Raw genomic sequence first — 27,868 nt, 5'->3', positions numbered from 1 at the left:
TCTGTGTGAAAGAGTGAGACCCTGTCTCAAAAAAAAAAAAAAAAAAAAAAAAAAAAGACTAGTTTTGAGTATATTTGAAATACTTTAGGGTATCTTAGATGCCAGTTTTCTATGTTGAGTATATTTCATTTTATGGTTTGGCAGTTTAAAATTCCAGGATTGTATTTAGAGTTATAATCCATAAACCTAGTAATAGGCATGTATAATGCAAGACACCATAATTCCTGTAAACTTAGTTTTTGAATTTTTTTTCTCTCTTTTTTCTATTTAGTTTCCATCTTTTATCCACAGCCAAAAGAGAAATCCTCAGACGCATCTGAAGGATCCGGATATGGTCTGGGACTTCTGGAGCCTACGTCCTGAGTCTCTGCATCAGGTAGGAACCCTTTTTTTCCATTGTCTTCTATCACCTGGGATGCAGTGTTTAATTATGCCTCCTCATAAAGTGTCTCTCCAGTTTTGGCTGTTTTATTGGAATAAGCTTCCTCAGATTTCTTGATCGTGAAGAGTTTTGTAATAACTGGCTTTAATATCCCCCATTCATCAACCTTAAATGGTGATGATAGATAGATAGCAACATTGTCAGTTGATATTTAGCAATAGTAAGGATGAAAGTCTTTAGTACAAGATAAAGCTCTGTATTAGGGAAGTGAGGGGAAAGTAGCACCAAATTTGCTATGAAAATAAATTTTGAATAACAAATTAGGCCAGTTTTCAGGTTGTTTCAGCTTTTTCCTTCATAGAATTTTGAGTCATAGTATTAGTGATTTGCATATCATTTTGGTTTAAAATTTTTCTGTTTGTTATTTTCTACAGGTGAAATAATGGTAACCCTTCCCATGGGAAATAGGCTCGTATGTTTTATGTCATTAAGGGACTTTCTGGAACCTAAGGAGTATCTTAAAAATCTAGGATGTTTTGATTTAAATGAAAACATTTTAGGCTTTATATTTCTGTTCCTTAGGTTTCTTTCTTGTTCAGTGATCGGGGGATTCCAGATGGCCATCGCCACATGAATGGATATGGATCACATACTTTCAAGTTGGTTAACGCAGAAGGAAAGGCGGTTTATTGCAAATTCCATTATAAGGTACGTGTTATACCTTTGGGGCAGAATGTACAAGGCTCCTACCACACACCTCCTTATTTTTCCTGAAGAATTGAGCAAAGATTAAGGCTTCTCCCACTTTTCCCCTCACCTCCCTCCCCAAACATGGGAAGTATTGATCTCACTGATCAGTACTGTGAGTATTTTGTTGGCTTCCACCTGAGGACATAACTTCACACTGTCCTATTAGAACTGTGTGTGGTTCCTCTTTAGTCTCTCTTTTACATGTGGCCAGAGGTGAGGCACATGGCTGCGATCAACAGTTTAAGCTTCCTTTTTCTGGATCCTGTGTCCCTTGTCATAAATATTTAGAAAATGTGCTTCTTTTGTGCTGCTTCTGGTTTAATGTTTCTGGGCTGGCAGCTTCATGTTGAGTACAGCGTTCTCCCTGAAGTGGGAATATCTAAGCTTTTGGTTTGGGCTCAAAGAAGATAGTATAGACCTCTAGGCTAGGCAGAAGGAAATAATTTCCACCTAGTTTAGCCTAGTTTTTTTTTTTTTTTTTTTAAAGATAGGCTCTCGCTCTGTTACTGAGGCTGGAGTGCAGTGGTATGATCGTATCTCACAGTAACTCCTGGGTTGCAGTGAACTCCTGGGCTCAAGGAATCCCCCTGTCTCAGAGTAGCTGAGGCTATAGGCACACACCACCATGCCTGGCTGATTTTAAAATTTTTTTTTTTTTTTTTTTTTTTTGAGACGGAGTCTCGCTCTGTCGCCCGGGCTGGAGTGCAGTGGCCGGATCTCAGCTCACTGCAAGCTCCGCCTCCCGGGTTTACGCCATTCTTCTGCCTCAGCCTCCCAAGTAACTGGGACTACAGGCGCCCGCCATCTCGCCCGGCTAGTTTTTTGTATTTTTTAGTAGAGACGGGGTTTCACCGTGTTCGCCAGGATGGTCTCGATCTCCTGACCTCGTGATCCACCCGTCTCGGCCTCCCAAAGTGCTGGGATTACAGGCTTGAGCCACTGCGCCCGGCCTTAAAATTTCTTTTATAGAGATGGGGTCTTGCTGTGTTGCCCAGGCTGGTCTCAAACTCCTGGCCTCAAGTGCATCCCCAACTTTGGCCTTCCATAGTGTTGGCTTTCCATAGTGTGAGCCACTGTGCCTGGCCCTAGCCTGGCTTTTCTAGAGTTCTTGTTGGAGTTTGGAGTTCAGCTCTAGAAAATAATAAAGTGCCTAGCCCTGAGTCATTATCCTGAGCATAGATACCTTTTAGGGCCCAGAAGAGGGCTAACACCGCTTGGAGCATATCCAAGTCTCACTATCACTTCCAACATCCAATGGCATCTTTCCAGTATCATTTCTTCTAACTTTTTAAGTCATCCATCTATTCACTTAGCATTTATTGAGGTTGTATTATGAACAACGCATATAAGTAAAATCAATTACAAATGTCAGAAAACAAAATTGTACTGTTTTTAAAAATTTGCGTTCATATAGCCAGATCAAATGCGTTACATCTGGGGAGGGTTTTGAGAATGTTTTAATCAACTGAAATATTTTAAAGGGTTCTCTTTTGGTTTAAGCATGGCATTCGTTACAATGAGCAATATTACCAGTGAACCCTGGTGTGTTAGTGATATTCCCAGAGAACTCCCGAGGGCTAGGTAAAAACAAGCCTGAGAACCTCTGTTTCCAAATACTGCTGCTAAGATAAGCAGAAAGAAGTGGGCTCATGACCAGTACTGGACAGTCTCTCTCTTAATGACATCCAAAAGCCCTGTTTTCTTCTATCCTGTTTTCTTCTGTCCTGTTTCCTTCTTTATCTGAACAACTTAATGTAGGCATATCAAACAGGAGAACTATCACCTCTTTTTATCATCATAACTTGAATCTATAATATTTGACAAGGAAACATTTTATGGAACATAAAATTGGCTTGTAATTGCCAAAAGGATCAATGTAGTGTTACTTAGAGTAAGACTAAATGGTTGTCTCTGGGACAGCCAGTCTAGTTGGTAGCTTTGGAGTTATGCCAGCCTGAACTCAGATTTTTACTCTTCTAGATAATTGTGGCCTTGGGCATAGTATTAAAAGTTCTTTGAGCTCCAATTCTTTTCACTGTAAAGTTGGCATAATATTACCAGCTATACAAGTCCTGGAAAGATTGGATTGCTTGTGGGTCTTTTATCCTAGGGCCCTAAGGTAGCCTGAGATCTATGTGGATTCATCAGTCTGGATTATTCTGACCTAAGATGATTATTTTCTAAACCTAAAGGATTCAGTTAAAATCAGAAAAGTATTGCAATATTATTGCACAAGTTAATATATTAGCTCTTTGGGTGATCTGTACATCGTGACCTTCATTTTTTTTAATACTGAAGGTGGCTTTACTTCTGGTTCAGTAGTAAGAGTTCAGACCTTTTCACTGATGAGAGAGTTGGGATTTCTGTGGTAGAAACAGACCAGCGTTCAGAGTTGATTTTTGCTAAGGAAGTCTTTCTGCGGCACTTGGCTTGTTGGGAGGTCTTTCAGAATAAGATCACATGGTCAGTCCATTAAAGAACAGTATGATAGGATGACAGGAGCACTTATGAAGTGACACAGCTTCTCTGGGTTTCAATGGCTTTCTTGGAAAGTCAGAATATTAATTTTGCCTGCTCATAGTCAGAGAACTAGTTCCAGGTAGTTGTACTGAAGTTCTTTTCAGCTCTATGAGCTATGATTCTATAATTTATTTAAAAAAAAAAAAGGAATAGGACAGGGGTGAAGGTATACTAGCCGAGCACAGTCTCAGTAATTGATTTGAGCTATCATGAAGTGGAATTAAAACATTACTTCATGATAAAAGGGAAGTAGTCCTTTAATTTTATTAATCCTTTGCCTACTTTTAAGATATATTTTGATTTTTCTGATTTGGAAAGTAACATGAGTGTAAAAATTCAAATAATAGAATACATAAACAGAAATATAGGACTGATTTTAAATATGAAATGTGTAGCTGGGATTTCCTTGACATTTAAAAGTATTGGGATAATCAAATAGAATTTCTTGTTGATAAATTCATTAGTATCAGATTTGAACAATGGAAGTATTGTTGTAAAGAAAGTTCATTCTTTAGGTGGTGTTACTCATAATCCTTCAATGAATTACTGATTACATTTTGATAACTTTGCCAATAAGTTTCCATTGGAGCTTCTTTCTCTCATTTTGTAGACTGACCAGGGCATCAAAAACCTTTCTGTTGAAGATGCGGCGAGACTTTCCCAGGAAGATCCTGACTATGGCATCCGGGATCTTTTTAACGCCATTGCCACAGGAAACTACCCCTCCTGGACTTTTTACATCCAGGTCATGACATTTAATCAGGCAGAAACTTTTCCATTTAATCCATTTGATCTCACCAAGGTGAGTCAGTAACAGCTATATTGTTTTCTTTTTTAAGTCTCTTCTTACCTAATTAGAAAAAAAATCTAGTCAAACAATTATAATGATGGGGAAGTCATATACAAAATACAGAGGGTACCACTTCAGAGTGTCCTTTACCAGCATCTTGCTTCCACATTCCTGTTCGTCATTTCATTGAGTATGTGTATGTGGCTTCATATATTGTTATTAACAGGGAACAGATTATGAAAAGCTGATGTACTTTTTCCTAGGGAAACTGTCAGTACTTACCACTTCCTACTGTGAAAGATTTAACTAAGGCACTCATCTTAAATTCTTATGTTTTATTGGATTTAAAAATTATTTTCATTGGCTTGATTGTATTTGAAATCTGGTATTTTTGTGGGTAGGTTTAATTTCCTTTGGTTGATTGCCTGTTAATTATGAATATGACATCATTTTCAGGTTTGGCCTCACAAGGACTACCCTCTCATCCCAGTTGGTAAACTGGTCTTAAACCGGAATCCAGTTAATTACTTTGCTGAGGTTGAACAGATAGCCTTCGACCCAAGCAACATGCCCCCTGGCATTGAGAGCAGCCCTGACAAAATGCTTCAGGTGAGCCTGGTGGATTGAGATGTTTGAGGCCGGTGTCCGTGTGAGTGTGCACACACAAAATGTGCAGCTTGGCATGATCCTTATATGAGGAATTAACGAGAACATTACTTAAACTTTAATCTAGGTGCTTGGTTACCTTGTGGGACTCACTGAGGTAAACTATCCTTCAGTGAGCATTCCTTGAAAAAACGAAGTATAAACAAAATTCCATGGTAAAGTCCCTACATATGTGAAGACAAGAATACTTAGTCTCTTAATTAAAAAAAAAGAAAAAGACATAATAGAAATACCTTAAGTATTGATAGAGTGAAACATCATTTTTTCGGCCTGTAACTGAAGTATGGTTAATTAATTATAATACCTTGGTAAGCCTAACTTTATTCATTTTCTTTTTTTTTTTTTTTTTTTTGAGATGGGATCTTGCTCCATTGCCCAGGCTGAAGTGCAGTGGTGTGATCTCGGCTCACTGCAACCTCCGCCTCGCAGGTTCAAGCAATCCTCCTGCCTCAGCCTCTTGATTAGCTGCCATTACAGGCACCCGCCACCATGCCCAGCTAATTTTTGTATTTTTAGTAGAGACGGGGTTTTGCCATGTTGGCCAGGCTGGTCTCAAACTCTTGACCTCAAGTGATCTGCCTGCTTCGGCCTCCCAAAGTGCTGGGATTACAGGCGTGAGCCACTGCTGCCGGCCTCATTTTCTTTTTCACGGTGATGCTTGAATTTTTCCATTTGTAAAAAGAGATCTAGGGATGATTTTTATGAACTACATGTATGCTGCCAGTGATAAAGGCAGTGGATTAACCATTCACCTTGCTAATGTTGTTAAGCTATCAGTATGTTTTACTTTTTAATATGCTCTTTCAAGAGTACCAAGAGTGAAAAATTCTACTTTGGATCAGAATCAGTAGGAAAATAATTGGCTTAATAATTACTGTGTAAATCGATCTCTTGTGGTTTTGGACTGTGACCTTGAAACAAAGGTTAAAGATTGTACCCCAAATCAGACCACAGCGACTGAAGGTTACTTCTTATGTAAAGTATCTGATTCCAGTTCAGGTCTCAGTCTGCATGGAGGACAAGCTTAAGTTTTTTTAAAAGTAATTTTTTTGCTTATGATATTGGGAAGCATCTGAGACTTTTATAGAGAGTAAGTTTTTCATTAGTTTTTAGTTTAGTTCAACTATTATAAATTGAGTACCTGTCTGCTGTGTATGGTGGACTGTCTTGGGTGCCATAACGTAAGTTAGAGTGCCGTGGTGATTCAGGAGGCAAAATTTTGTCTGATAGGAGGTCGGCCACAGAGTTTCATGAATGAGGTAGCATTTGAGATTGTTTTGAAGAATAGATAGGATTTTGATTTTTAGTAGGTAAAATGGGGCAGGAGAAGGACTTGAGTATAGGCACAAAGGTGGAGCATGTTAGGTGTGTTGAAACTATAAACAGTCACTCTTTCCTGAATGAGAAGAATAGAATTTGGATAGGTTCGTTGAGTATATGTCAGAGGGGACCTTAAATGCTTGAGTAGGAGTGAAGAACTTCTTCAGTTTTGAGAAATGTGGTCTGGGATGTATTGAGTAGAATCACTCCTCTTGGTGATAAATAGAAAAAGCGGGAACTAGGGGTTGGGAATAGAAAAAGGAAAGTCAGGCAATTCTCAGAGGAAAAGCAGAAGTTGCATTGAAACCAGGGAGTAGAGGAAGCTAAAACAATGTGACCCTGGGCCCTGAAACTCCCTGCCTGGTGGCTGAACTGTGTGAGGGTGAAGCTAATGGGATTTGCCAAGGCATGAAATTGTCATGGGCAGAGCTAAGGCTGCATAACTCTGGTTAGACAGGGAGGGAATGGGTTGAGGAATACAAGGTTACCTAAACTCTTTTCACAAGAATCCAAGTCACCATGGGTCTTTGGAACCACAGTGGGACCGTGAGGCAGTCAGCAGCACTGAGTTATATAATTTGAAGAACAGTGAAGATTTGAATGGAGAACTAGGCCCCCTAGAAAAGGACTGCAAAGCAAATACATATTCTCTACATCCTAAGAAAGCAAATGTCTAAGGCAGCTATTGAAACAGTGGGGAAGAGAGTCCTGAAAAAGGATGACAAGTAGAAATTAATATAATTTCTGTTAGTATTAATTTCAGTTCGGGCAAATATATCTATTTTAAATTCAGTGTACTCTTTATAGGTTTTTTTTTTTTAAGATGAGTTTTAGAAAGTGTTTGAAAGAGCTTTCGTAAGTTTGTTGAGTTACTGTTTCTAGCCTAGCTTTTCCCCACCCTTCTTAGGTCATTTAGCTATGAGTTCCAATACCATGGAGCCTGTGAGGAGCCATACAGTTGGGGAAGGACTGTTGTACTCATTTAGCCATTTGGTGACCATTAAGGAATGATTTGAGATTTTTTGAGGGGTGAGTAGGGAACATGTAGATTGTCTTGTTGGACCGGAAGTGGAAAGCCAGTTAGGAGGGCTTTGGGGTTATTCTTGCTGAGAGCTCATGAGTATTGTAGCCTAGGCAGTGGCAGTTGGTGTTATTAATGGGCAGTGTTTACAGGTGTCTTTTAACAAGGTCATGTTAATAAGTTTTATAACTTTATCCAAAGTGGTGAGCCACACCATGATGAAATGGACAAATAATATAATACAAGTCATGGAGTGATTGTCCCCGGAATACCTGAGGACACAGGTGCAGCTTTTCTTGCTCTCATTCTCTGTATTTTGCCAAGAGTTGGAGAAGTTGAGCCGGTTGCTTGAGTGGGAAAGGCTTTCCCACTCATGCAGGTCCAGCAAGGGAGTTCAGGCACAGGGCCTTGGGGAAGGCCTAGATTCAAGCTGGTGTCAGGGTATGACCTCACTGTGCCCATTTCCCAACCTTTGCTGGTCTCCACCTATAGGTGGGGTAAGGTTGCCTGATAAACACAGGGTGACACAAAATCAGGATTATGTGATAGAGGCTACATTCAGGAGCTGCCCACGGCAGGATTGTATCTCCTATCCTGTTGATGGAGTCAAGAGCACAACTTTTTGAGCCAGAGGAGACAACCAGCTTCCAACCTATAGCTGAGTTTTGGTTATGACTGCATGGCTGGTCATCTAAATATGACCTTAGGCTATTTGAAATTATGATAAGAGGGAGTCATTCAGCCAAAAGCAAAATATTGACAGAACCCTGGGACTGGATTAAGTCTGTTGGTATCAGTGATTTGGTACAAGGTTATTGCTTAAGTTGCCCTATTCAATTTGGTTTTTATTTTGCCTCATAGAATTAGGGATCTAAAAATACTTTTAAGATTCAAGGCCAGTGATAAATTCAGTGGAAGAAAAATTGCTTATAGAAAAGAAGTATGAATAATGAGAATAGTTCAATCATTAGATGTTAAGATTAATGTGGAATTTATCTTAAAGCTTTTGTTTGAGCATTACCTGGAAGAAATTTCAGAATGCTTGCCATCCTTGCCTTGGTTAATATGGAACATAATTTAATCTTAGATTCATGACTTTTGGCATTGTAGAGCTTTCATTTTGAACCATAGATTTTTTGTTGTTGTTGTTTATATCTAGAAAGTCTCAGAGCTCAAAGTGTATCTGAGATAATTCAGAAGGCAGCATGGGAGGTACTTTTTTTTTCCTGATCTTGCTCTGTTGTCCAGGCTGGAGTACAGTGACACGATTGCAGCTCACTGCTGCCTCAACCCCCTGGGCCAAGCAGTCCTACCACTTCAGCCTCTTGGAGTAGCTGGGACTATAGGCACATGCCACCATGCTTGGCTAATGTTTTAATTTTTTTTTTTTCTTTGTAGAGACAGGTCTCGCTGTGTTGCCCAGGCTGGTCTCAAACAACTGGGCCCAAGTGATCCTCCCACCTTGGCCTCCCAGAGTGCTGAGATTATAATAGGCATGAGCCACTGTGCCCAGTTGAAAGTGCATATTTGAAGAATTTCCCATACTATTGGTTTTGTAGAAATTTGTTGCTTTTTGTTAAGAGCAAATGATTGGTGCCTCCCCTGGAGTGAGGGAATGAGGAGGAATAGAATTAATTCAATATTTCAGTTAGTTAATGTTCTAGCACATTTGTTTTATAATGTGATACTTCCTTGGGAATAGCAAGTAATACAGTATAAGACAAGACACTAACTTGTTATGCAGAAGGGAAAAAAAAAGGTATTATTGCCTAAAACAGACGGGAAGATTTATGGTTGGTCATAGGGCCTGGGGAATTAAGAACTGTTCAGTTAGGGAGAACTCGTAAGAGTAGAGGCTTCACTCTTAAGTAGGGGGAAAGGCAGAATTTTATGGTAACCATGTACAGAGTGCTTTGTACTTCAAATTTCAGAATGAAGTTTACAGCCCATTCCTATGTTATATGTTACTGCCCCTAGTCAGTATCTATTGCATTTATTACTGCAGGGCCGCCTTTTTGCCTATCCTGACACTCACCGCCACCGCCTGGGACCCAATTATCTTCAGATACCTGTGAACTGTCCCTACCGTGCTCGAGTGGCCAACTACCAGCGTGACGGCCCCATGTGCATGCAGGACAATCAGGGTAGGCCTTAAGACATTGGGCTCCCCCTGCGCGGGCAGAGGGCATGTGGAGCAGATGGGCGGGAGGCCAGGCCAGTGGCTCTCAAGGTGGCCCCGCAGGACCTCCTGCTTGGCGAAGGTGCTCTCCAGGTGCTGCTAACTGGGCGTTTTTTTGCCCAGCAGTGAAGATTTAGGCTGCCTGAGGACTCTCCATGCTTTTAATCTATTTTATATATTTTATTGGGAGTTTCCACTTCAGATGTTACTTGTATCCAGTGGTTAAAAGCAGGGAGTAAGATCTTTCACACTGGCTAGAGTATGGTAGCATCCAGCTTGGGAGTTAGGTTTTGAAGACACTTCACCAAAATGGACAGTTCCAGAAATCACTGTGAAATCACCAAGACTTAGACCCTTAGAAGTGCGAAAGCCAAGAGTTGGAGTCTTTTGTTTCTCTCTGCAGTTCTGTTGTGGCCCCAGAGGAGCAGGTCTAGCCGTAGCTAGAATTTGGAAGGGAGCTAGAATTAGCGGGGAAGGCTGGGGAGAAGAGAGTAGGGGAGGCAGAGCAAGTCAAAGGATTCCCCTCCCTTCATTTTTCGCTAAGTGAATAAAGTCATGTGAATCAACTGTACCACTTTTTGTTTTTTTTTGGAACTCATTTATCAAACTTATAATCTTTTTCTTTTAACTACTTTTTTTTTGGTATCGTATACAAACAGCCTCTAGTTCTAATTACTTATTCTAATAAGTCAAGCAGAATGCTTGATTGAAGTTTTTTCCTTTTGCTATTCCACAGTTTAATATAGATCTTAGTTATTTTCTTTTCCCATTTAGGACACGTGTTTTAATAATATGGACTGCATGCCTTGATTGATCTCTTTAGAAATTTTACTGATGATTTATGTTTATAGCCACAGATGTCTATATTTGAAGAAAGTTTATTTTTCTGTAATAAAAATAATACATGTGTCCTAAAGAAAATTTGGGAAACAGGAAAAAGAAGAAAAAAGAAAAATACCCATATAGTCCCAACACCCAAAGGCCACAGCTGTTACATTTTGCTATGTTTATTTATCTATTTATTTATTTTTGAGACAGAGTCTCACTCTGTTGCCCAGGCTGGAGTGCAGTGGCATGATCTTGGCTCACTGCAGCCTCCCCCTCTGGGTTCAAGCGATTCTCATGCCTTAGCCTCCTGAGTAGCTGGAACTATAGGAGTGTGCCACCATGCCAGCTAGTTTTTGTATTTTTAGTAGAGACAGGGTTTCATTGGCCAGGCTGGTCCTGAACTCTTGACCTCAGGTGATCCACCCACTTCGGCCCCCCAAAGTGCTGGGATTACAGGCATGAGCCGCTGCACCTGGCCTGATTTTAAAAGTAGAGCATTTGGGCTATGACCTTGAAGCTCTGTGAAAGAGCTTATTTGTTCTTGTGGTCAGTGCCTTAAAGACAACTCCCACTTTGAGTAAAGGTCAGAGCTCATTTGGAAGCAGGATTTTAAAAATTAACTAGGCACATTTCAAAGAGCTAATTCTTAATGAAGAAGGCACTGTGATGGCTGGTTGTTGGATCATTTTGCTTTTCATGTAGATGTGGCTGATCTGTTGAATTTCTTGAGCTAATAATTGGGCTCCATAATAATATGGTGTTCTTCCTTCCCCTACACACACACTTGGCGTCTTGATGAATGTCATACATAGGCATCTCTTGATTATCTACTGTGGATGATCTGTTATGGCAGTGAGCTGGCTAAAATTCCGATCCCAGATTGGTTTGCTCAAACCACTTAATATGTTTCTGGGCCACTCCTGTTTAGGCAGTGTGTGCTCGGGTAGTGAAAGCTTCTGCTAATGTCAGCCAAAGCAAAGTATAGTTGAGAAAATAAATATGCCAAAATGAAAAAAAAGCCTCATAATTTATTTCAAAAGTCAAAGAAAATATTTTGATTGTATTTGTCACTGTTTCTTATAAGTCCAGATAAGTAAGTGCTGATATACAATTACCACATTTTTTTTAAAATTCTTTTTTTATTGATCTGTGGAGGGTGTGAAAGTGAAGCTACAATGGAACAAAGTCATCATCGTCAGTAAAGGAGAGATACCCTGAGAATCCTAAAAACACTTCAAGGAATAGCAAAGTAGAGTTCTGTAATGGAAATACTGTATATGCTGGGCTGGAGGAGACAAAGAACCCAGAGTTCCAACCCCACATCTACCACTGGCTTCTGTGTGACCTTGCAGCAGTCAGGTCACATCACAGAGCCCCATGCTTGTGTCTGTAGATTCAAGGAGCAGAACCAGAACTTTCAGATTTCCGTCAAGAATTTTGTGATGCAGTGTTTGAATTGAACCCGAGTCCAAATGACACAATTTTTCAAGTCAATTTTGAAATGTGTCTTTGAACCTCATCCCTGTATGGTGGCCAAATCAAGCACACGTGTATAAACTTCTACATGTGCTGTAAGCCTCAGAGGACTTGATAGATGAGACCCTTTGAAGTGTCAAAAGGGACTTTGAGATTCATTCATAAAGTGCGGCAGCCTGTGCAAGCATTTAGCAGATGGCAGCGTTCCCTTAGAATCTTCATACTACCTGTAGCTAAATGCAGGAAATTAAAAATAACATGTGTGTGTTGTGTTTATATCCGTGTATGTGTACATGTGTATTTGATTACCACTTAAATTTATTTCTCATCACAGTGATTATTTGCAGACTTACTTGACTTTTCTTGTTCCTAAGTGCATCTGGGTGGTTTTCTTTTGAAGGTGGTGCTCCAAATTACTACCCTAACAGCTTTGGTGCTCCAGAACAACAGCCTTCTGTCCTGGAGCATAGCACCCAATATTCTGGAGAAGTGCGGAGATTCAACACTGCCAGTGATGATAATGTTACTCAGGTAATGACTTCTTTGTCTGCTATGGAAGTCACCTGCTAATTCTCCTTGTCAATGCCTGCATAATCTGCACCCCCCACCCCCGCAACGACCAAACTGTCTGATGTATCTTAAATTGAATTCAGGGAAGACTCATCTGTGATAGTAAATTGGGCCCCTAACTGGCTGGAGTTGAAGGGTTTTATTCCTCTGGTCTTTTGCCTCAAGGTATGGAGACTCCGTCTCAGTTTCTTCAAACTTTATTGAAGGGATATGGGGAGGGGGACATCGGGGAAACAGTGATTTCGTGGGAATTTAAGAAATGAGCATATACAGCGTATGTGGAGACAAATCTAAGAATCTGGGCAGGACAGCCCAGGGGTTCAAGGACTAGAACTAGAGATCCAAAATAGCTCCAGGAGCCTCGACCACAAGAGTGTGGGCGTTTCCACTGCAGAGCTCGCCCTTCACGTGGCTTATTCTCCATCTGTCTGCTTCTGCTTGCCGGTGCTAATTGATTATTTTTACCACAGCTTCCTGTTTTCTCCTGTCTGCGTCAGAGCTTCTGTTTTATCATTGTTGTGGCTTTTTCACAACGATGGTTTTCCCTTTAAGACATCTTTCTCCACGTATTACTCTTTTTTTTTGGACCACCTTTTACTCCTTCTCTCAACATATCTCAGATTCTAGAGAGATGGAATCCTATTGACTTGGCTAATCTTTTCACCCCAGGTTGCACCATTGGCCTTGGTCAGCCTCTAGTTAACTGCCCCAGGTCAAGTGCTCATCCTCTTTCCAGTCGCTTATAGCTGCCCTAAGGGCTGTTTCAGCACATGCTATGAAGGAGGCCCTCAGACTTGAAAGGGCCTGTGGGTGGGCAGCTGCCTCCTTAATGTGTCCAGTGCAACTTATATCACACACAATAAAATAATAAAGTTAAAAGTATAGTTATTCTAGAGCTCTGTTTGAGCAGTTAGTGTTAAACTTAGTATTTAAATTAGATTAGAACCTATTTCTAGTTTCTCAGTTTGTGAGTGTGGGTTCCAAGTAAAAGATACTTAAATACATGAATTAATTCACTGTGAGGATATCTTTGCTTGAAAAGCATTTACGTATATACATATATATGTATATATAAAAAAGAAATTACATTATCGTAGGATATAAACCATTTTTAGATGAGCTTAAAACATTTCCTGCAAACCTTTTATGTAACTGCATTATTTTTGGTGATGCAGATGACACCAAGTATGTTACAGTACATTCCCTGCCTCTCAAAGAATTTTGCCTATGTAAGGTCAATACAGGTATTAAACCAGCTGATACAACCCTTGCAAAACTTAATTAATGAGGCTATTGCTTACACATGAAAATTTATTATGTGCTCATCCTTATTTATTGAGAGAGTTTCTTATCACTATATAGGATATAGTATGGTTTTTAAGTAATCACAGTACTATTGTTATAGATTCATAGCATAATTCTGTGACGATGTATCACATGGGAAATACATAAGAAGGTCCAGATTTATTCTCTTAAAAATGATTCACTTGGGCTTGCCTCTGTCTATGGCAGACTAGCTTGTATCATACTTACCATTTCATGGAGAACATTGAAAAGGTGGGTAAAATACATAAAGCATTTGTTTGAAGGCTTTGGAGAGCTAACAAAGCAACACAGATTTAAAGGATCAAGATCAAAGATAGAAAAGAAGTGCAGAAAAAAAAGTGCAGAGAAGTAAATTTGACATTTGGTTTCCTTTCCTCTTGAGGTATTTGTTAATTTGTAAGCACTGGTCCAGAAGCTGAGTGGTGTTTACAGCAGTCTTATGAGTCTGAAGGGACAAAAATTGGAATTCAAGGTCTGCAAAGAAGCAGAGCTTCTAGTTACACTCAGGGCTTTCAGTTGAAATCCCTGAAGGGCCATGCCTAGGAATAAGGGCAAACTTGAAATAAACTTGCTCTCACAAAACATGAAACACAACTTTGCCTCTGCTCAGTCTCAGATTGGATTAAGGTGATCTCTCTGTACGCCATCTGTCAGAAGCAAACAAAATTTTCTTTGGTGGAAAATAGAACCTCAAATGATTCTAGACCTTTTTATATGCAAATGTTCAACATTCAACAATAAATGACCAGGCACCTAACACATTAAGACCTTATGACTGAAAATCAAGAGGGAGAGAAAACCCCCTACAAACTGACAGTACAAACAAACCTACTGGAGGCTTAAATAATGGAACTGTCAGATACAGGTTTTAAAATGACTAATTAATAGGTTTAAGAAAATAGATGACAGCATGAAGAATTTAGTAAGAGAACTTTAAGCTATAGAAAAAGAGTTGAATGGACATAACTAGAAAATGTAACAACTGAAATTAGAATTTAGTAGATGGCTTTTAAAGGAGGTTAACATGGCTGAAGAGAAGATTAGTGAATTGGAAGATAGAACAATAGATATTATCAAGGCTACTTCATCCGAGGAGTTCGAGGCCGTAGTGAGCTATGATTGCTCTACTGCATTCCACCCTGGGTGACGGAATATGTACACATACTTTTTTTTTTTTGTTTAATCCTTAAACCTGTAGGCTGGGTATGGTGGCTCACACCTGTAACCCCAGCACTTTGGCAGGCCAAGGCAAGTGGATCGCCTGAGGTCAGGAGTTTGAAACCAGCCTGGCCAACGTGGTGAAACCCCATCTCTACAAAAAATACAAAAAAATTAGCTGGGCATGGTGGCGGGTGCCTGTAATCCCAGCTACTTGGGAGGCTGAGGCAGGAGACTCACTTGAACTTGGGAGGTAGAGGTTGCAGCAAGCTGAGACTGCGCCATTGCACTCCAACCTGGGCAACAAGAACAAAACTGTGTCTCAAAACAACAACAACAACAAAAACCAAAACTAAAACAACAACAACAAAAAATGTTATTTGGTTCTTTTTCAAATCTACCTGTTTTTCTCCTCATATCCTATTGTTTTAATAATACTCCTTTTTTGCATCTCTTTAAATATGTATGTTTATTTAAAAGCCTCTTTCCAATGATCATGTCTATGATTCTTCCATCTATTATTGCATGTGTAATTTCTCATTGGGTTTCCTTGTATGTATTATAATTTTTCACTATGACTCATCTTCAACAGGAGTTATTTTCTGCAAAAGTACCAAATGTATCCTAGTTGTAAAAGTGATTAACTAAATCTCTGAGACAGCAAGGTTTTTTTTTTAAATGGATTTTATTCAGTGGTGTGTTGATAAATATTTAACAGCTGGCTGCCTGGGGAGAAAGCCCTGGTTTGTAGTGTTTATCCATTTTCATGGTGGAAATATTTCATAGGGCTGATTTCAGGCTACTAACGTGATGTCACTAAACCTGTGGCATTGCAAAATGATGTACTATATCACTGTTATGTAGTATTTCCCCCATAGTGATACAGGAGACACAAATGACTTCAAAAATATAGGTAATATTTATTAATTAGGAAATGATGTTTTGAGTATTACTTTTGTTTGTACTATACTTAATTATAAGTTTATGTAATTTAATCTTTATAATGGCTGTGTTTCTACTGTCATAAGCAAGCTGGCTGTAGCATTCCACTGGAATTGCAGGAACAAATTCTTCCACTTCAAGATGTTCAAGATTGTAGATTGAGGTGACAGACTGAGGTGTAGATTGAGGTTCAAGATGGCAAATTGAGCTGACACGGGAGGCCTTTCTTCTACTTCTCACATATAGACATGCTAAATTAAGTTTTTTTATTTGTTTTATTTTTTACTGTCCCAGTTTTCCCATAGAAAGATTAATTTTTTTTTTTAATAATGTAGCTGGGCTAAAAAAACAAGGAAGTTTTAATTTCCAAGTCCCACAAATGAAAAAGGAATCAGAGTAGTGCATGAACATTGAAAGTATATATTGTGTAATGGTAACCAGACCTGATTTGTACCTTATGAAGATTTTATGCCTCTAAGGGGTTAGGAGTTGAGGCCACGGGCTTCACGTTTTTCACAGAACTAGAGCTCAGCTCTTGGCATAATGGTGAGAACCAGGAAAGGGCACCTCAACTACCCATCAGACTGAGGATGCAGCTTGGAAGCATGTGGGCTCTGAATGGAAGCAGTCCACTCCAAGAAATTGGGAGTCCTTCCCCTATGCTGTGCTCAAATGAGGTCCCTGCATTCTTACTCCAGTTGGAACCATGAAAGACCTTAACTGAGAAACAAGTGAATCGGTGAACCCTGTTAGGTCTTTGCAGAGATGAGAAAATCACCACAGGAAGACACTTTTACAACTAGGATACATTTGGTACTTCTGCAGAAGATAACTCCTGTTGAAGATGAGTTATAGTGAAAAATTATAATACATACAAGGAAATCTAATGAGAAATTACACATGCAATAATAGATGGAAGAATCATAGACATGATCATTGGAAAGAGGCTTTAAAATAAACATACATATTTAAAGAGATGCAAAAAGGGAATATTATTAAGACAATAGGATATGAGGAGAAAAACAGGTAAATTTGAAAAAGAACCAAATAATATTTTCTAGAAACAAAAATTACTATCCATGAAATAAAAACTCAACAGATACTTCACGTTTGAAATAGAAACTCAAATGTGACCCAGTTGACGTTTTCACAAAATATGTCAAATACAGCTGAAGAGAGAATTAGTGAATTGGAGATAGGCCTGAGAAAATCCCCAGGATATAGTACTTTGATTAGATTGTGTTATGTCTGATTAACTTCGGTAGCAGGTTTAAACTTTACTCAAAAATTTAAAAACATTATTATAGCCTGATATTTGATGACTTAGGGAAATGATGCATCTCTTAATATGTTATGAAGGTGATACTTTGGATAATTGGATATTATTGGACTTTATAAACATTAATAGAACAGCACATAGAACAGAGTCTGGCACATTATAGATACTCAATATTTGTTGAATGAGTGGAATGAATGAATGAAATGTAAGAATAAAATCATAGCTACAACGTGTTTCAGAATTGGGCAGAGGCTGCTTGGATTCACATACCTGATACTAAGCTCCTATTTTTCATTTTAATTTATGGATATTTATTTTAGAGGCAAACCCAATAATCTAGCAAAATATCACTATTCATATGTTTTGCCTAAGAAATATTGGCTTCTGAATAACTATAGATGCACATGTATAAATGAAGTAGTTTTTAGATATATTATCTCTCTATATATATAATTACATATCTATATATCAAATTATATCTCTAGCTAAATTAGTTTTTATTTTCCTCCATGGTTCTGGGTGAATTGAACAAAGGTTGTATTGTGCTAAGTTTACATTCAAAGGCAGCTTGCACATTTTAGACTTGTCAGTATTAAGCATGTGGTGAGGTTTTAAATTGTAGATCTATTTATAAGAGATTTATAGCAGTTACTATAAAGGATATTATTAGAAAGCAGTTAAGAGCTATTAATAAATGAATTTTACTTATTTTGCTTAAAACGAAAAATGAACACAACCCAAATGACAGTTTTAGTTAGTAATTTAAAATTATTCTTAAATTCTAACTTTTTTTATCATTGATTTCATAAGTGTTGTAGTAGGTGAACTTTGTTGGTGATAAACTGGTGATTCGAGTCTCTGCACTTGCTCTTTTCCCTGAGCAGGTGCGGGCATTCTATGTGAACGTGCTGAATGAGGAACAGAGGAAACGTCTGTGTGAGAACATTGCAGGCCACCTGAAAGATGCACAAATTTTCATCCAAAAGAAAGCGGTGAGTCTTTGTAAGCTGAAGGGTGCCCTCTGCTGGCACGGGAAGACAGTGCAGCTGTGTGGGAGAACCCTAAAAAGAAAGTGCCATTTCTATTGTACTTGACCTAGGAGGACTTAAAAAAAAAAAAAAAAAAAAATACTAGTAATCCCCAACCAACTTCTGATTATTTTCTTTCCGTGTTTTATCTGGTCTGGCATATCCATTGGTCCTTTGCTGTTTGTCCAATGTGTACTAATTTAGTTGTGTTCAGAGTGAATTTTATCCTATGCTGTTTAATTTGGCTGCAGCCAAGTTCTGTGCAAGATAGTAAATGTCCAATATCAAAATTTGAGTCCTGCTGCAATTCTACTTAAACTTTGGATGATAATAAATATATCAGCTGGTGTGATGGCGTGTACCTGTAGTCCTAACTACTTGGGAGCTTGAGGTGGGAGGATCGCTTGAGCCCAGGAGTACAGGGCCAGCCTGGACAACACAGGGAGACCCTGTCTCTAAAATCAGTCAATCAGTCAATCAGTCAATCTGTCTGTCTGTCTTTCTTTTTTGCATTTTTATGGTTTGAAACCTGCCTAAAGGCTTAATGTCATGATACCTCGATCCTCCTTCAGATGCAAACTAGAAATTTGCATGATTTCTGGAATAAGAACTGCAGTGCTTCCAAAAGGCAGGCTGGACTTTCGTGCTAAGGTGCTGGGGTATTTCTGATGGTCGCTCATCGAGCTGCATGAAGCCCTCTCACTTCTGGTTTCCTGGCCTGTCCCAGAGCTAAGCTTTTTGCAAATCTAGAAATCCCCCTTTTTCCTTGGCCCCTAGTTGCTTCTTCTCTGTTCCTAGGGGCAGCTGGGCTAGCAGCTGTCTGGGCTGTGTCCAAGGGCCTGGGTTCAAGTATCAGCAGAGAGCCTGACGGGCTCTCTGTGCAGTAGGCAGGGTGGGATTTATCTTCTTTTACTGGAGAGAATGGATAAGACAGCTTGCAAGTAGCAGAACTGAGCTGGAACCATTGGCATTCTGCTTTCACATATGCTGAAACTGTAAGGCTTTTATGGGTTCCCAGTGCCATGCCTCCTCTTGCTGTCTGCTGGGGAATTCCTGCCTGAAGTATGTGGAATGGCGCTGCCATGTACCAGTGTTCTTGTATCCTTCACATTAACTTTAGGCTGTGTCTGGGCCCGTTTCTCAATATAAATCGCTGTAACTTGTTAAGCGCTTACTCTGAGGTCAGCTGTTTCCATGCAGTAAATGCAGCTCACCTCTCGGCATTTTTCTCACAGCATCCTGTGAGGTAGGTTGTGTGGGTTTTTTGTTTTTTTTTTTTTTTAAGATGAAGTCTTGTTCTGTCACCCAGGCTGGAGTGCAGTGGCATGATCTCAGCTCACTGCAACCTCTGCCTCCTGGGTTCAAGAGATTTTCCTGCCTCAGCCTCCCCAGTAGCTTGGACTACAGGCATGCCCCACCGTGCCCGACTAATTTTTGTGTTTTTAGTAGAGATGGGGTTTTGCCATGTTAGCCAGACTGGTCTTGAACTCCTGACCTCAGGTGATCCGCCCACCTCGGCCTCCCAAAGTGCTGGGATTACAGGTGTGAGCCACTGCGCCTGGCCTAGGTTGTATGCGCATTTTTCTCCAACAATAAGCAATTCTCTAATTCTTTGATAGCAACTGTGTGTCCTATAACTCAATTCAATTCTAACAGTAACTCCTGGAGCTAGAGTCAGAACCCAGAGATTTAGGGGTCAGTTGCCACTTTAGATGACAAATGAGGTACCCTGGCTATACACACTTCTGCAGATTCTGACTGCAAATTAGGGGTTCGCACGCACTTTCCTCAGGTTTGATAATTTGCTGGAAAGACTCATAAAACTCGGGAAAATGATTTACTTATGATTACCGATTTATTTTAAAGAATATAGCCAAATGGAAGGGGGCACGGGGGAAGGCCTCAGAGCTTCTCTGCCTCCCTGGGTGGACCGCCCTTCCAGCTCCTGGAGTGTGCACCAATCCAGACGCTCGCTGACCTTGCCAGTTGCAGGTTTTTCTGGAGGTTTTATGACATAGGCATGATTGATGAAATTATTGGCTATGGGTGATTGAACACAATCTCCAGCCCCTCTCGCCTCCCTGGAGGTTTGGGGGTGGGGCTGGAAGTTCTAACCTTCAGATCGCATGCTTGTTCTTCCTGGTGCCAGCCTCCATCAGGAAGCTATCTAGGCCCCCATGGATCATCTTAGTAGTATATAAAAGACAGTAAATTCGAAGGGTTTTAGATCTGTGTCGGGAATGGGGGACAAAGACCAAATAGTATTTTTTAAATTATACTAGTTAGGTGTCATTTTCTTGCGCATTTCGGCAGAGGGACATAAGCTCAGATAAGTTAAGTGACCTGTCCGAGGTTGCTCAGCCAGTATATGTCAGAGCGTTCACTGGACCTGCGTCTTAACTCTGAGGCTGGCATTGTTAAACACCTGTAGTACTGCCTCCTGCTGAAACATCTTTCCTCCCCTGTAGAGTAAACACTGGGAAACCACAGTCACTGGGGAGTGATATAGTAGGGAGTTAGAGTAATGCTTGCATTTATTTTCTTTTGGCCTTAGGTCAAGAACTTCACTGAGGTCCACCCTGAATACGGGTCCCGCATCCAGACTCTTCTGGACAAGTACAATGCTGAGAAGCCTAAGGTAAGCTGGGAGCAGCCTGGCCACGCAGAGGCCATGTGTGCTAGGTTGGAGTAGGCGCGGCTTAGTTACCACTCAGCATTACAGTCTGCAGGGGCCATTACCTGCCACTGTTAGATTTCTTAAGCAGCTGTGCAGAAATTCATTTGAGAGATGAAAGAAGTCACCAGCAAAACACATACTCTTCATTTTAGCCCTGGGCAATTTAAGACAGTTAAAGTGAATGAATTCTGAATTATTATTTTCATTTGCATACATATTAAAACTAAGTAAATATCACGTTGCTTCATATGACGTGATTAACCTGCCCATCTTGTTCTCTTAAAACAGAATGCGATTCACACCTTTGTGCAGTCTGAGTCTCACTTGGCTGCAAGGGAGAAGGCAAATCTGTGAGGCCGGGGCCCTGCGCCTGTGCAGCGAAGTTTAGCGTTCACCTGTGTAACCCGCTCATCACTGGATGAAGATTCTCCGGTGCTAGATGCGCAAATGCAAGCTAGTGGCTTCAAAATAGAGAATCCCGCTTTCCATAGCCGATCGTGTAACAATTTTAATGCTCTTTCCCCAGGGGAAAATGAAGGTTAGGATTTAACAGTCATTTAAAAAAAATTTTGTTTTGATAGTTGGTTGGATTATTCATTTAAAATGATTAGAAGGAAAGTTTCTAGCTAGAAATATGATTTTATTTGATAAAATTTTTTGAAATTATGTATGTTTACATATCACCTCATGGCCTATTATATTAAAATATGGCTATAATTATATAAAAAGGAAAGATAAAGATGATCCACTCAGAAGTTTTTATTTTTCTAAGGTTCTCATAGGAAAAGCACATTTAATACACCAGTGTTGTCAGAAAATAACTTGAGCACCATCATGGTTTAATGTTTATTCCTGATTATAATTGATCAAATTCATTTTTTTCACTTGAAATTACATTAATGTTAATTTGCACTGATTTCACAACAAATCAATTTGTAATTGCTTACATTTTTACAATAAATAATCCGTATATAAGAATAGAGATGGTATTTGATTTCTTTTGACTCCATGTATAACTGTAAACTGCCACCAGACTCTTAATTTGAACATCATCATTTTCAGATATTTACCCTTAAAAATGGAAATGCCAGTATCTCGAGGACACCATGTTATTTGTTTAAATCGATAGCCTTTGGACAGCCTTCTGAGCCACTGATAAAATAGCAAATGCCGTAACTTTGAAAATTACTTAAATCTCTTGTCCATTCGCTCACTTACCTATGACTGAGTTTTTAAAATATGGGCTCAGAACCACTAGTTACTTTCCTCTTCCTTCTTTTTAAAACCCATATTTGCCTATCATGGTTGAAAATCACATGGAAGACTTTAAAGATGAGTTCTGAATACTAAGTGAAAATTTGTTTTCCTTGAAAATCTTTATTCCATTCATATTCAAAACCAGTTTGTGCCGGGTGTGGTGGCTCATGCCTGTAATCCCAGCACTTTGGGAAGCCAAGACAGAAGGAACACTTGAACTCAGGAGTTTGAGACCAGCCTGGGCAACATGGCAAAGCCCTGTCTGTACAAAAAATAGAAAAATTAGCCGAGTGTGGTAGCTCATGCCTGTAGTCCCAGCTACTAGGGAGGCTGAGGCGGGAGGATCTCTTGAGCCCAGGAGGTTGAGCCTGCAGTGAGCCATGATTGCACCACTGCACTCCAGCCTGGGCAACAGAGTGAGACCTTGTCTCAAAACAACAACAAGAACAACAACTAAAAACAAAACAAAAAACCAAACCAGTTTGTACTTTCAGGAGTTCCTAAGTTACGGGCTTTAGGAAACCATTAGACCACTAACAGACAGATACAAACTCATTCTTGGTCTTTTAGCTCAAATTTCTTTACTCCTCTGTCAAACCCTCCTGCCTGAATTCCCCCTATATTTGAGTATGCTTTGAGACTGTTATATTTGTAGACATAGAAAAATAAATTTATTGGGTTGGGTGCAGCAGCTCATGCCTGTAAACCCAGCACTTTGGGAGGCCAAGGCAGGTGGATCACCTGAGGTCAGGAGTTTGAGATCAGCCTGGCCGACGTGGTGAAACCCCATTTCTACTAAAAATACAAAAATTAGCTGCGTGTGGTGGCGTGCACCTGTAATCCCAGCTACTCGTGAGGCTGAGGCGGGAGAATCGCTTGGACCTGGGAGGCGGTGGTTGCAGTGAGCCGAGATTGCGCCACTGTGCTTTTTATTTGGAAAGGTGAGAACTTCTGGAGATGGTTGGTGGTGATGGTTGCACAACAGTGTGAATGTATTTAATGCTACTGAACTGTACACCTACAAATGGCTAAATGGTAAGTTTTGTGTATATTTTACCACACAAAAAATATCTAGTGGTCCATTCTTAGTCCTTGTCTTACATGGCCTCTCAGCAGTGTTTGACACAGTTGGTCATTCACACTGCCTTCTTCATTATTTATTTATTTTAGAGATGGCGTATCATTATGTTGCCCAGGCTGGCCTCAGCCTCCCGAGTAACTCGGACTACAGGCACACGTCACCATGCCCATACTCCTTCTCCTCCTCCCTTTCTCCTCCTCCCTTTCTCCTCCTCCTCCTCATTCTTCTTCCTCCTCATCCTCTCTCTTCTTCTTGTCCTTCTTGCCCTCATCCTCCTCCTTTTTTTCTTTTCTTTCTTCTTCCTTTTCTCTTCTCTTTTTTAAAATAAGAGCTTTATTGAGATATAATTCACATACCATAAAAACCACCCATTTAAAGTGTACGAGTAAATTTTTTTGTATATTCACAGAATTGTGCAGCTAGCACCACAATCAATTTTAGAGTATTTTCATCACCCCAATTAGCAGCCACTCTACATTTCTTTCTTAACCTTGCCCCCAGCCCTCGGCCATCATGAATCTAAGATTTGCCTGCTCTGCACGTTTCACTTAAATGGAATCATACAGTATGTGGTCTTTTGTGACTGGCTTCTTTCACTTAGCATAATATTTTCAAGATTCTTACACATTGTAGCATCTATGAGTGCTTCATTTTTTAAATTGCCAAATAATATTCTACTGTATGAATTTACTATGTTTTATTTATCCATTTATCATTTGATGGACATTTGGGCTGTTTCTACTTTTTGGCTATTATGAATAGTGCTGGTATGAACATTTATGTACATATTTTTGTGTGGATATAACATTTTCATTTCTTGCATCCTCATCTTAAAAGGTGTTTTTCGGGCCGGCTGTGGTGGCTTCTACCTGTAATCCCAGCACTTTGGGAGGCTGAGGCAGGTGGATCATGAGGTCAGGAGTTCGAGAGCAGCCTGGCCACTATGGTGAAACCCCATCTGTAATAAAAATACAAAAAAAATTAGCTGGGCATGGTGGCGGGTGCCTATAATCCCAGCCACTTGGAGGCTGAGGCAGGAAAATTGCTTGAACCCAGGAGGCGGAGGTTGCAGTGAGCTGAGATTGCGCCACTGCACTCCAGCCTGGGTGACACAGCGAGACTCCGTCTCAAAAAAAAGGGTGTTTTTCACCTATACTCTGCCACACCACTATCTAAAAATGTAAATATTAGACTCCTGATATTTAAAAATCTGTTCTTTTGTTGTGTCAAGCACCCTTGACATAAGTAACTCCATCTTAGAAAGATACTCCATCTTATATTTCACAGGGCACTTTGCCAACAGGGACAAGATGTTTGCTTAATAAATAAAGACTGCATCCAACCAGATGAGGACATCAACAAGCACACTTTTCCACTATCAGTCCTCACCAGAGGACTGTGGCTATAAAAAGAAACAGGACTTGTGCAGCTCTAAGTGACCATCTTAACTAACACCATCTTGCTGTTAATCGTGATAATCACCTGGCATCTGCCACTGAAGGCTCTTGGACTGCCTGGCCCAGTCCAGGAGATTCTTTTTGCCTTAGTCGCTCTCCCTGAACTGATTCATTAACCCTTTTTCCCTATCCTTCTTCTTTCTGTGTTACATGTTACTTTGTTGTGGAATGTTTATAACATTTACATTTTAAGTATACTATTATGTATGGTCTGCCGTATTGACTGACTTGTGGAGCGGCTTGAGCCTGTGTGCCTGCAGCTCTGACTACTGAGTGAATGGGAAGCACTGAGGCAAACTGCCTCCTTGGGAACTCCATGACGCTCCTGGCTTTTGTGATTGAGATTACTTTAATGAAAGTCAGACGTTGTGGAAAGACACAAATGTGCATGGACCTGGTCATCTCTGACCTCATGTTGCTTGTGAGACTTGTTCTTCTAAAAGGAGGACTCGGTCTGGGCTTTTAGAAACACTGTGAAGGATCGCCTAGTTTGTTTCATATTAAATTGTCAGAATTTTGGTTTAAAAACACATTAATTCGACCAGGCATGGTGGTTCATGCCTGTATGCCCAGCACTTTGGGAGGCTGAGGTGGGGAGATCATTTGAAGTCAGGGGTTTGAGACCAGCATGACAAACATGTTGAAACCCCATCTTTAGTAAAAATGCAAAAAATTAGCTAGACGTGGTGGTGCACACCTGTAGTCCCAGCTACTTGGGAGACTGAGGTAGGAGAATTGCTTGAACTTGGGAGGCGGAGGTTGCAGCGAGCCAAGAGTGTGCCACTGCACGCCAGCCTGGGCAACAGAGTGAGACTCAATCACGAAAAACAAAAACAAAACCAATCACATTAATTTTTTCTTTCCTGGATAAAGGGCATCACTCTGATTTGTGATCTGTGCTAAAGAAGTGTTTTAAGAACTTCTTAGCGCTCACTTTTCTGGGAGAAAGCCACAAGCAAGCTACTTGGGCCACTTCTTTGCCTGTTAGTTGATGGCATTACCAAAGCGCAAAGGGCCAGATTCTACTTTAAACTCTCTGGTAAGTCAAGCTGAAGGCCTTAACTTTTTTTTTTTTTTTTTTTTAAATCAGCTCTTTTAAAGATGTGAAGGGTTAGTTAGTGGAAGTCAACTAAAAAAGTTCTGTACAATTTTTTTTTTTTTTTTTTTTTGAGGTGGATTCTCACTTTCCTGCCCAGGTTGGAGTGCAGTGGCACGATCTTGGCTCACTGCAACCTCCGCCTCTGTAATCGCTTGAATCGAGTTCAAGTGATTCTTGTTTCTCAGGCCCCGAGTAGCTGGGATTACAGATACACCCCACCATGTCCAGCTAATTTTTGTATTTTTAGTAGTGACAGAGTTTCCCCATGTTGGCCAGGCTGACCTCGAATTCCTGACCTCAAGTGATCTGCCCGCCTTGGCCTTTCAAAGTACTGGGATTACAGGTGTGAGCCACTGCACCTGGCCAGCTCTGTATAATTTTGAACCTCTGAAAAAGGTAAACAATCACATATTAATATATGGAAAGTTTGCTATGGAAAGCTCTATTGCAGATCCTTTTAACAAAGGAAGTACTTATTCCCTCATTTGACTATTTGATAAGCGAATTTTGCATTATCTATTGCTTTAATTTTTTTTTTTTGTTTTGCTTTGGTATTGTGTGCTCAAAGTGTAGCAGTGTGTTTATTAATTTATTTGAGACAGCATCTCACTCTGTCACTCAGACTTGAGTGCAGTGGCGCAATCACAGCTTACTGCAGCCTCAACCTCCTGGGCTCAAGCTATCCTCCCGCCTCAGCCTCCCTAGTAGCTGGGACTATACGTGCACACCCCATGCCCAGCCAATTTTTGTAATTTTAGTAGATATGGGGTTTCGTCATGTTGGCCAGGCTGGTCTCGAACTCTTAAGCTCAAGTGATCCGCCTGTCTTTGCCTCCCAAAGTTCTGGGATTACAGGTGTGTGCCACAGTGCTAGGCTAAGTGTAGCATTTTAGACAGTCCCTTGTATTTTCTGTCCTTCAATGAATTGTATTATGGAGCTATATGTTTAAGTAAAACTCTTACTTTAAAGAGTGTGGTGAAGTGGACAGTGATCCCCCAAAAGATATATCCATGTTCTAATCCCTGGAACCTGTGAGTGTGACTCATTTGGAAAAAGGATTTTTGCAATGTCATAAGTTACAGATCAAGAGGAGGCTGGGCGTGGTGGCTCATGCTTGTAATCCCAGCACTTTGGGAGGCCTGGGCAGGTGAATCACTTGAGGTCAGGAGTTCGAGATCTGCCTGGCCAACATGGTGAAACCCCATCTCTACTAAAAAATACAAAAAATTAGCTGGGCATGGTGGTGTGTGCCTGGAGCTCCAGGTAGTTGGGAGGCTGAGGCAGGAGAATCGCTTGAACCCGGGAGGCAGAGGATGCAGTGAGCCAAGATTGCACCACTGCACTCCAGCCTGGGTGACAAGAGCGAAACTTTGTCTCAAAAAAAAAATCAAGAGGAAGTTATCCTGATTACTTAGGTGAGGCCTAAATCAAATAATAAGTGTCCTTCTAAGAGACCAAAGGGTAGAAGAAGGAGCAGGTTATGTGAAGACCGAGGCAGAGATTGGAGTTTTGCAGCCACAAGTCACAAAATGGCGTGGAGTCACCAGAAGCAGGAAGAAGAAGGGGAAGGATTCTTTTTTCTTCTTTTTTTCTTTTCTTTTTCTTTTTGGAAGGATTCTTTCTTAGAGCCTATGGCTTCCTTGATTTCAGACTTGTAGCCTCCAGAACGGAGAGAGAAGACATTTCTGTTGTTTTAAGCCACCGATTTTGGTCATTTTTCACAGGCAGCTCTAGAAAGCTAATCCAAAGAGGATGCTAGTTTAATGGTTTCCTAAAATGAAAATTTCTTGAGTAGCAAGGATGAATGTTTTTGTTCTCTGAACTGCTTGGTGTCCGGGGGTGGGAGGGAAAGCGTCCACATCTCCTAGCCAGTGTGTTTCTCTGCAGTCCTGCCCACTTCTGCCTGTTTGCCCCACCCCAGTCCCCGCCATGCCTCTGAGCTGCTTGGCTCTGCTTTATTGTCACTGCCAAGCTCTTGCCTGAAAACTCCCCATTCCCCCCCGCCCCGTTAGCTGATTTCTCTTCTCCTGGACAGTCTTTCCTTTCATCCTGACTGGTCCAT

General features: G+C 40.5%; 1 protein-coding gene and 1 long non-coding RNA gene across 3 annotated transcripts in view; one reads left to right on the top strand and one right to left on the bottom strand.

Annotated features, from left to right (window-relative positions):
- CAT (catalase) overlaps positions 1-21,890 on the top strand; it is a 35,821-nt gene extending 13,931 nt beyond the window's left edge. Inside the window, exons 5-13 of the mRNA XM_001115625.5 lie at positions 272-376; positions 965-1,090; positions 4,263-4,454; positions 4,899-5,051; positions 9,455-9,593; positions 12,333-12,463; positions 18,092-18,199; positions 20,790-20,873; positions 21,201-21,890. Of these exons, the coding sequence (XP_001115625.2) occupies positions 272-376; positions 965-1,090; positions 4,263-4,454; positions 4,899-5,051; positions 9,455-9,593; positions 12,333-12,463; positions 18,092-18,199; positions 20,790-20,873; positions 21,201-21,266 (1,104 nt within the window). The 3' untranslated portion in view covers positions 21,267-21,890. The remainder of the gene's footprint in view (positions 1-271; positions 377-964; positions 1,091-4,262; positions 4,455-4,898; positions 5,052-9,454; positions 9,594-12,332; positions 12,464-18,091; positions 18,200-20,789; positions 20,874-21,200) is intronic.
- The window catches only part of LOC144334270 (uncharacterized), a 415,541-nt gene that overhangs the window by 28,387 nt on the left and 359,286 nt on the right, over positions 1-27,868 (bottom strand). The window lies entirely within an intron of this gene.

Source organism: Macaca mulatta, chromosome 14 (genome assembly GCF_049350105.2).
Source record: "Macaca mulatta isolate MMU2019108-1 chromosome 14, T2T-MMU8v2.0, whole genome shotgun sequence".
In the NCBI taxonomy this organism is placed as follows: Eukaryota; Metazoa; Chordata; class Mammalia; order Primates; family Cercopithecidae; genus Macaca; species Macaca mulatta.
This window is presented reverse-complemented; position numbering and strand designations above follow the sequence as displayed.